Source organism: Garra rufa, chromosome 9 (genome assembly GCF_049309525.1).
Source record: "Garra rufa chromosome 9, GarRuf1.0, whole genome shotgun sequence".
Taxonomy (NCBI): Eukaryota; Metazoa; Chordata; class Actinopteri; order Cypriniformes; family Cyprinidae; genus Garra; species Garra rufa.
In genome coordinates this window covers 12,954,025-12,964,957 of record NC_133369.1, presented here as the reverse complement: position 1 = coordinate 12,964,957, position 10,933 = coordinate 12,954,025, and the positions used below count along the sequence as shown (strand labels likewise).

General features: G+C 37.4%; 1 protein-coding gene across 1 annotated transcript; it reads left to right on the top strand.

Moving 5' to 3' along the window:
• Window positions 1-5,969: 5,969 nt before the first annotated feature.
• gbp (glycogen synthase kinase binding protein) lies at window positions 5,970-7,297 on the top strand. Its single transcript, XM_073847674.1, has one exon. It carries the CDS (start codon window positions 6,070-6,072, stop codon window positions 6,526-6,528), a length of 459 nt encoding a protein of 152 aa, XP_073703775.1. The 5' UTR covers window positions 5,970-6,069; the 3' UTR covers window positions 6,529-7,297.
• The last annotated feature ends 3,636 nt before the right edge of the window (window positions 7,298-10,933 follow it).

Below are 10,933 nucleotides of genomic sequence, written 5' to 3'. Positions count from 1 at the left end.
CAGAATTTTGAGATATAAACACAATTCTGAGAAATTAAGTCAAAACTGTGAGATATAAACTCATATATCTTTACATTTTTCTCAGAATTGCGAGTTTGTATCTCGCAATTGTGAGTTAAGTCAGAATTGTTTTGATATACACTTGCAATTTTGAGAAAATATATTTTCCCCCTCAAAATTAGACTTTATAACTCACAATTGCAAGTTTATATCACAATTCTTATTTATATCACAAACTGACTTTTTCTCAAAATTGCATGATATAAACTCACAATTGTGAGAAATAAAGTCAGAATTGTGAGTTATGGTAGTTTTTCTTGCTAATGCAAGTTTGTTTTTAGCAATTCCGACTTTTTTTCTCAGAATTGTGAGACATAAGACCAATTTTAAGGGAAAAAAATATGTTTTCTCAAATTGCCTTGCCATTTTAACTTTAAAACTTTTAAATTTATATCTTGAAGCTCTGACTTTCATTTCTCAGAATTGCGACTTTGTCTCGCAAATCTGATTTTATTCTCAGAATTTTCAGTAAATTATCTTGCAATTCTGACTTTGTTTCTCACAATTGCGAGTTTATATCGCGCAATTTTGAGAAAAAGGTCAGAATTGCGAGTTTATATCTTGCAATTCTGACTTAATTTCTCACAATTGGGAGTTTATATCGCGCAATTTAAAAAAAAAAAGTCAGAATTGCGAGTATGTATCACGCAGTTCTGAGAAAAAATGTTTGAATTGTAGGATAATATTCATATAATGTCATATTATTTATATAACACAATAATATATATTTTTTTTTATTCACTGGTGGAAATGGGTGTCCATAGGACCTTGCAGAAGTATGTGATTTAATTAACTGTGACAAATAAATTTGCTCATGGCAGTTAGTGTAAAAATATACAGTTTGGTCTCCAAATGCTGTAGTTAGGATTTGGTTCTTACTTGGCATCTATGGTTCCATGTTCCATGAAGAACTGTTAACATTCAATGTAAAATGCAATCTTCTTCATAGTGTTTTTTTAGATTATTAAAATGTTCTTTACGTAAAACAAAATGGTTCTTTTAAGAAGGTTCTGCAGTGGTTCTTATAGAAAACCATTTTTGGAAGCACGTTGCCACTTTAAAAATAACTAACTATTAATGTTCACATGTTTATTTCTGTATTAAGATGTGTATTCGACTGTAGCTGGCATTTAAACCGCAAGAAATAAGCAATAACACTTCTCCCTTACAGCTATATAAAGGATAGGACAGTAAATCAGCAGGGAGAGGCTGACTGTCTCTCACTGCCGTGTTTACGCATTCACTTGCTTATGGATTATCTCCTTGGTTACTTGGCCCTGATTTGCTGTATGCTTCCATTTAAAAAACAAAGCTAACAGAACACTTAGAAATACCCAGAATCCTTCGACCCTTTATCTGAAACCAGCCCTCTTGAGCCTTTGAAACAGACAGAGCTCTTCCTTCCTCATATCATGGGTCTGTGTTAAGTTTTTCTGTTTATTGGCCTCGCCCACAACAAATAACCCATGTTCCGCACCCATATGAACTTCAAGGACTGACTTGTCCAAAAAGAAACGGGCCTGTTCGTCCCTTCTGAGAAGCTAATCTAGAGTCCAAAAGAGACAGAACAAGTTTTACAACTTTCATGATAGCATTGCGTAAGGTGTACATGATTACGGACCATTACAATCTTCATTCATATCAAATCTTTTGTGTAGGTACATTGTTTTTTTGACCCCAAGTTACTCTAAATATGACAAAACCCCTTCTGAAGGACCATCTTTCATGAATCAACACGATTTGAGATAGCATGTCTGTGAAACCAACAAGATCGATATTTAAGGTTAAGGTTTAACCCTAATATAAGCAAATAGTGAGAATGCCTACTAATAGCATCAATCGATCTGACTGAATTTTATGCACGTGATCAGACAACTTTTAAAAGATTTACTCATATCAAGGTAAACAAAGCCTCAGAATAAAAAAGACTGACCTCGACCTCTTCAGCTCTTTTATCATAAAGACCACATGGCACATTGGGTTCTCAGTAAGGTAGATTCTGAGAAACAAGGTCCCTGTGGGCATGCTGATGACTGGGACAGCGAGCAACGGCACACCACTAGCCTGTGTTGATACTTTGACAAAGGCTCAGTCTGTGCTTAAGACTGTTCTCCTGCTGTGAGGTAAACAAGGAAAGCTGCTATGAATGTTGGATGGCGCAATCTGCGCAGATACAAAATCAAATGGTGAATCATAGCTTGCAGGCAGACATGCTTATATCATAAAAAAGCAAGATCAGGAACATCATCTCATTTTTAGATGCAGAATAATGTGCTCAAATATCAAAACAAGAGTTTAAATGGAAATTTCAATCCCTTGGACACTAAAAGCAAATGCATCTTCACTGCATTGTATACCATGGTCAATAAATGCCTCTTCCTGTACTACCTACTCCCTTATGTTACGTAATACAGATCACAAAACTGATTGTGTAGGTTGTGAAATGTGATATTCATGTATGTTCTTTCTTGTTCTGCGAACTGCCAGGATGCATTATCAGATTAATACTTAATTTAAACATAGCAATTTGCTATGCCATGAATGTAACCATTGAAAGTTGCTTGTGCCACAGCTAATAAGAAATGTAAGCAGCCTTGAGCTATATTCAATGTGGAGACCAAACAAAATGGTGCAAAAGTTTGGGATGAATGACCAAAAATTTTGGTTTCTGTGCACACTACAAATACATTATTATTAACTGGCTGAAATATTAGACATTAATTATATGGTGTGGTGCCATATGCAACCAAACATCCAAATATAGTAGTTGTGTTAAACAAATTCACAAACTGTTTCTAAGAACTCAGAGGCCTCTTCCTCTGAAAGAGGACGTGGTCAGACTGACAACTGTGACAGAGAACAGAAAGTCCCAGAGCAGATTTTAAAGAAATGTCATTTACATTGACATGGTTGAGAATGTTACAGGAATCATTCACATAATTTTTTTTTTTACTCATAAGATGTTCATGCAATTACAATAAACAGTTACTGACTTATTCAAAGAGAGCTTGTGTCAATAATAAATAATAGCTAATACATTTTGGCCTGTTCCTCATACAAAACATATGAGTCATATGGTCCAAATGGTAAGTAAATGATGAAGAATTTTCATTTTATGGCGAACTATTCCTTTAACCAGTTAGGATGATTCAACAAACCTACTGCTACAGCTTAGCTAACCGCTGTAATGAGTCACTGCTGCAAGTCTGAATAAATCTGGTTATTTAGTGAGAATTTTGACACAACAGAACAACATGAACACTCCTTTAATACTGGCATGACTGCAAAATTATGCAAACACACCCATGGTACACTATAAAGTCCTTACCTAATAGCTACATATACAGTGCCCTGCGAAAGTATTCATACCCCTTTATTGTTTTTCATATTTTGTTATGTTGCTGCCTTATGTTTATGCTTTAAATGGCTTTTTTTCCGCATCAATCTACTCCATACACCATAATGGCAAAGCAAAACTGGTTTTAACATAAAATATATAATAAAAATATGATACTTGATTCCATTGTATAAGCATTCATTTGGGACAGTTAAAATTTAGCTAAGGGGCATTCATATTGCTACACTTTGAGTGAAGTTAATCTGTGTCAAATTCATTTGAATGGGTATGATTTGGAAAGGCACACGTCTTAATAAAATGTTTTAACAGTTGAAAGTGCATATCAGAGCAAAAACCAAGCTCTGGTGTAAAAAAAAATAGCTGTCTGTAGAGTTCAGAGACAGGATTGCATCAAGCCACACATCTGGGGAAAAGTTCAGAAAAAACATCTGCGCATTGAAGGTTCACAGAAGCACATAGTCTCCATTACCCTTAAGAGAAGAAGTCTGAAACAACCAAGACTCTTCCTAGAGATGGGATCCTGGCCAAACCGAGCAATTGATGGAGAAGGGCCTTCGTTACAGTGGTGATCAAGAACCTGATGGTCACGGTAGTTGAGCTCCATGATCATATATGCAGATTGGAGAAAATTCCAGAAGGATAACCATCACTCCAACTCTCCACCGATCTGGGCTTTACGGTGGCGTGGCAAGGCTCAATCCTCTCCTCTGTGAAGACACATGAAACCACACTTGGAATTTGTAAAAAAGCATCTAAAGGACCCTCAGACTGTGAGAAACAAGATTCTGTCAGATGAAGCTCAATTCCAAGCATCATGTTTGAAGAAAACCAGGTGCTGCTCATCACCTGCAGAGTAGCATCCCAAAAGTAAAGTGTGCTGGTAGCAGCCTCATGCTGTGTGGCTGTTTTTAGCGGCAGGGGCTAAGGGACTCGTTAGAGTAGAAGAAAAGCTCAATGCACCAAAATATTGAGACTTAGTCTACAGCATTCAGAACCTCAGACTGGGCAGAAGGTTCACCTTCCAACAGAGCAATGACCCTAAGCACACAGCAAGAGTGGCTTATAGACAACTTTGAATGTCTGTGAGTGGCCCAGCCACAGCCTGGGCTTGAACCCAATCAAACATTTCTGGAGAAACCTGAAAATGTCTGCCAGACCCCATCAAAGCTGACAGAGCTTAAGAGGTGAAGAGGTGAGGAGAAGAATGGCAGATAATTGACAAATGTTGATGTGTAAATCTTGTTGCATCATACCCAAAAAGGCTTGAGGCTTTTTATTTTTAATAAGTGTATGAAGTTGTGACAATTCTGTTTTTGCCTTGTCATTACAGTGCATGGAGTGTAGATTGATGTGGAAAAAAAGCAATTTAAAACAGTTTAACATAAGGCAGCAACATAACAAAACATGAAAATCGAAGGGGTATGAATACTTTCACGAAGCACTGTATAGGCATATACAATATATGCAGACATATATATTGAATAATAGTAAACAATGGTGGAGAAATATGTGAGCCTGGACCACAAAACCAGTCTTAAGTAGCACGGGTATTTGTAGCAATAGCCAAAAATACAGTGAAACTTATCGATTTTTCTTTTATGTCATAAGTCATTAGGATATTAAGTAAAGTTTATATTCCATGACGATATTTTGTAAATTTCTTACCATAAATATATCAAAACTTAATTTTTGATTAGTAATATGAATTGCTAAGAACTTAATTTGAACAACTTTAAAGGTGATTTTCTCAATATTTTGAATTTTTTTGCACCTTCAGATTCCAGTTTTTCAAATAGATGTATATTGGCCAAATATTGTCCTATCCTTACAAACTAGACATCGATGGAAAGCATATTTATTCAGCTTTGCAAATACATAAATCTAATTTTCAACAAATTTACCCTTATGACTGGTTTTGTGGTCCAGGGTCATATGCTCTTTGCAGCCAGATGTCATGGATCATAGAACAGGGGAAAATCACACCATGCTAATCATAAACCTTGACTCCTTGGATGACATACTTTAGTTATACCTATTTGGCATGCTAACTCTACATCAATGTTTTTGATGCAATTGTATTTTAATATTCCCTTGACTATTTCTATAATAACTGCCTACCACGTGTCACACAAAAAAGGTCCAAATATGGATATGAAGTTATCAAGTACTATACTCATTTGTTGGCCCTTCTTAGAAATCAAGTACATCTAGCAATGCCACAATCAATTGCACCAGCATTTTGGGTGCACGGAGTTCACACATGTGGCGTCTAGTACATCGTTTTATACACACGGGGACTGTTATGTAATACTATGATTGATAATACGGAAATCTGTGAAGAATTGGCTGTGCCTGAATAAATATAAACGTTAAACCGAGCGGAAATGTAATTTATATAACAGCTGACACGTATAAAATCTCTCAGACTTCCTTTTACAACATAACATGCGTTTACATTTTAAAAGTACTGAGCATGCGCCCCTCTCACTCTGAAATGGTACGTGCCGGATTCTGCGTCATCCATTGTTTACAAATCAACCCTTGAGCTGTTTCTGTTGGGCAGCGTGGCGGACGCCGGCTAAACGGTCCTATCCATTTGAATAAAAACAACCATCACGACTGGATATTTGTTACCAGAATCTACATCAAAAATGCCTTGTCGAAAGGAGAACTATATCTTTTTGGAACAGTCGGTAACAGTGGATTCAAAGGAAGTAGACGCTCTCGTGTCGAAGATCGGCGAGGCGCTGCAGCTTCACAACAATAGCTCGAGCCAGAAGGCGATGTCACGTCTACACGGTCTTGCGAGCAGCAGACCGAACGGCATCAACAACGGCGGCAGTAGCGCGGCGGGCGGTCAGCGGTGCATTCGTCTCCGCAGCCGGAGTTTACGCAGCAGCCGAGCCAGTCCGTACAACCCACCCGGATCTAGCGATCAGGAATGGGACCATTTCAGATCCTCGTGGAACCGAAAGAAAATCGACGAGGACGATCCGCACCAGCTCCTCCAGGAACTCATATTGTCGGGGAACCTGATCAAGGAAGCGGTCAGACGACTTCAGTTCTCCTCGGAACCAACGGAGCACGACCTCTCCAAATCTGTAGACTGACTTCACCAGCCCGCAGATGCATGAACGTCCTTACGTTTCAGAGCGTTGGTTTTACAAAATTTGATATCACACCCTTATGGTTTTTCTATTGTAAATTTCTAAGATGGACACGTTGTGTATTTTGGACTCTTTTTCAATGTGACCCTACCTTATTCACTCATCTCAGTGTTCGGATTGAAATGCAAATGTGATGCAAAAATCTAGTGGTTTATAGCAGTGCATTTTATTATAGTATTAACTGGCCTCTGGCTGGTTTGTCCTAGAATGGTGCATCATGTTTTGGTTTGCTGGAGTTCAGCACTGTGTGTCAGTAACAAACAAGAACTGCTCAACTGCTTTGTTTACAATGTAGATGTGCTCGGGCTGCTGGTTCGCAGTCCTCGCCTACGGGTCACACTTTTTGTTTACTCATTTTGAAACTATGTTTGGATACTGAGATATCACTATTTTGATTTCAAACTGGCCCTGTGTGCACCTCATGAGGGCCCTTGTCCTCTGTCCCTTTGATTTCCATGTGAGGAGCAAGGCCAACACTCCTTCTCAAAGAGAAACTGAGATCAAACTCACATGTGTGGGTAAATGTGTTATACACGGGGGATGTGATTACAACACGATGACACTGTGGTGCTTTTTGATTCCAATGTGGAGTTCTCATGTTTTTTTGTTTTTTTTTTCGTTTTCACTCTGTGTAAACTCTCAGTATGCTTCGCAACGAAGTGTTTTTAATAACTCTGATTGTTCAGGGAGTTTGATGTCTAATAAACATGGTGTTTTTGCACAAGATGTTTTGTATCAATTATGTGGATCATCATCATTCATATAATATGGTTCTACTTCAAAGTACTTAAAAGACCAAGCACTTCAAAGACTGTGTCCAAAATTCAATATCAATACTGGGATTTTGATATTAGTGCCTTAATCATGCTTATATTGCACATAGAGTGAGGGCTCTTAAGTCTAAGACTACATTGAGTTTGCTCATTTAACCGTAGAAGTAAGGCTTTAGGGTTTTGGAGAGGCAAAAAACTTGTGGAAAAAGAGAAAAACAAAAAGTGTATAAAAATAAGTACACTCAACTATAAGATTGATATAGGCTGCCTAAACTTAATTCAAATGATTGTTGATAATATACTTTGAAATGAAAATCTCTATTAAATGATAAGCAATGCGAAACAATCATTTTCACTAGTGGTGGTAAACATTTGGAGAAGATGTGTGTGTGTGTGTGTGTGTGTGTGTGTGTGTGTGTGTGTGTGTGTGTGACTCGAGTACTATAGTATTTTACTACACTGATAGAGAAAACGTAAACACAGGTTCTCCAGGAATATGGCCACGAGCAAAAAAAAAACGGACTCGGCATATGATATCTGAAGCGATAAACGATGCTCTTTGAACACGGTTTGTGATTTAAAGTTGATGAATGACTTGTAATTCATAAACGCAGCAATTTTATATGGTCTAGCTAATACAAACGAGGTTAGAAATTTACCGTTTCACTTCCGTGTAGGCATTTTGTCTAATGACCCAGCAGATGGCAGCACATTTCCAGTCACAACAGCGGTGTAAAAGCGGAGGAAATCTGAGAGGGATAAAGATTTGACGCATTAGGAGTTAGTGACTAATTCTGAGTCTGACATATGTTTCGTGTATTAAATAAATTTTCTTTTCAAAATACCCCCCACAAGACTGCATTCACTGATTTAACTTATAGCTCACTGGTTCTGATAGCCATAGTCTAGGCCTACATCTTTTACGGTTGTTCTGAATTTGACCTGTGATGTAATTCCACGTCATAAAACAAATTATTTTAGTGTTAACTTTATAGTTATTAACAAAAAGGAACTACTTAATTGGTATCAAAGTACAGATCTCTGACATTTTCCATTATTCAGCATTTCGACTCATGTCATACAATCACATAAGAATCTCTTGGAAGCATTCGTCCATCCGGGTATTTTTAAGGTAATGCATATTGGGACGTTTAATTTATTGAACATACTACTTCTGCATATTATATAGTAGGGAAGTGCGCATAAGCAAGTATATTTAAATGTTAATAACAGCTGTGCTACGTTAATGTCTTTTCAAACCAAAACTAGATCACTGGCGCCATCTTGCAATTAAAAGAGGTATTGTAGAAAGCTAGTAAACAAATTGTCTAGTGCAGGGATCATCAAATCTGGACCTCGAGATCCATTTTCCTGCAGAGTTTAGCTCTTACCCTAATCAAACACACCTGAGCATGCTAATCAAGGTCTTCAGGATCATTAGAGAATAACAGGTAGGTGAGTGTAATCAGGGTTGGAGCTAAACTCTGCAGCGCATTGGACCTCCAGGGTAAGATTTGGGGAACCCTGGTCTAGTGGGACTTAAGTGTAAAGTTTTATGGTGAATATAAACATTTTGAAACATTGCAAGAAGCTCAAAAGCATCCAGAATTAAAAAATTGGGTCCCAAAATTGACTGATTTTGTTTATTAAAACCATAGAAGAACAAAGTTTGGTTCCCAAAAAACCTTTCAGTGAACACCTGGTGAAAAAAACAGCTAAAACCAGCCTAGGCTGGTTGGCTGGTTTTAGCTGCTCAACCACCTTGGTTTAGCTGGTCAGCAGGCTGGTTTTGGCCACTTTCCTAGGCTGGGAGACCAGCTAAAACCAACTACTTCCAGCCTTAACCAGCTAAGACCTGTTTTATTCTGACTTCCGTTCTCAAGCATGTTCAGCTAGTTTTGCTGCTTGATATTGCAAATTATGTCTTACCATATTATTTGAATGTATTATCCTAATTAGGAACACACTGGTTTGTAGTGCAAACAGTTTTACAGTTTACTGCACGTTGTTATTCTTCTCATTATTTCCCTATAGCGGCTATTGAACCGTAAGGTGGATAAGTGTGAGGAAAATTTTTATAATCTGAAAAAAAAGAAAAGACAATGTGTCCAGAGCATCAACTTGGATGTTAAAGGTTTGTGATGAAATCAGAGAGGCCAATAAATAACCTTTATTAGGCTATTAAGAACAATATTTGATATGCTAAACTATACCATTAACTTTATTTGCAGATTATTATATGAACTGATTGTTGCAATTTTCATCTTGTGGCTATAAGTTGTTTTCTATGGAAATTTCTTAGTGGGAGCTTTAAGTGTACGTTAGATTAATAAACTATTGTGTGAATCTTTTCAGCAAAATAATAAACTTTGAATACTTTTGGTTTAGCAGCAGCTTTTTTTTTTTTGTAAAACATGCTTTTCCCTCAGTTTCAGTCTAGAATCGAGACTCTTCAGAAGCTGCTTTTGAACTTTGCACAATGCACCAGCTGTCTTTGACTGCTGAATTAAACTCAAAGTCACATGGGAACAGCAGAGTTCTCACCTCACATCCCTAGCCACCAGAGGCTTCTCCTGTTCCTTCAAATGTCACAAACACCCAAGGCTCAAAAATTTATACATAAGCCTTACATAAGAACATTTTTTCTCATGTCCTGTCCTACATTCTGACCTACATCACAAAGTGACGATGATGAAATAGGGGATCCAAGATCCAAACCAAAAGAGTGTTACTGATTTTCCTGCTTTGAAGGCGAGGATGAGTCACACCGTCAAATATTTTGCTTTTGAGATCATGCGCTGTGTCTCCTCATTTCTCATGATGTGTAATGCAGCTGGACATTTAAGTTGGCAAAATGCAGCATGCAGTGTTTTAACAGGTTGCTGTGCAGTAGCTATAGAGGGTTTTGGATAGTTGCTAGGTTGTTCTGTGTGGTTGGTTGGCTGCTACAAGTAAAAGGACACTGTCAAGTGCACTGCCAAGTTATAAAATGACTTGGATTCCTCCATTGTTCATATGTTTTTGGTTTGTAGAGACAGACTGTCATTTTGTTCAATATTTCAGCAGATAACCGTTTTTATAAGCGAATCATGAAATCATTCATTCTACCGACTCCTATTAGTAAGTAACATAAATTGAATTACTTCAAAGAGATTCGCCCAAAAACACAAGCTATAAAACATGACCAGCGGTAAATTCGAGGTAGGCTTGTTTGGAAATATTGTCATTAGATAAAAACGTAACTGACAATACTATACCTAAAATGTAAGTTGGTTGACTTGTTGTTTACTGAACCATTGTATCCACCTTATTTTTCCATAAAATAGTGGGCAAGGTCATTTGTAAATTTGGGATCTGGCTTCCGGTCTCATCCGGATCCAGCTATATTTAGCTGTAAAAAAAAAAAAAAAAAGCCTGTTTTGCTGCTTGATATTGCAAATTGGCGTGTCTTGTCTGGTTGTTATTATTCTCTTATTCTCAAAGTCTTATCCACAGGCTTATTTCTGCACTGAAGAATAATGTCACACATGCTTTGTTTTTCTGAATACAGCCTTTGTTCTTAAGATATTGTGTAT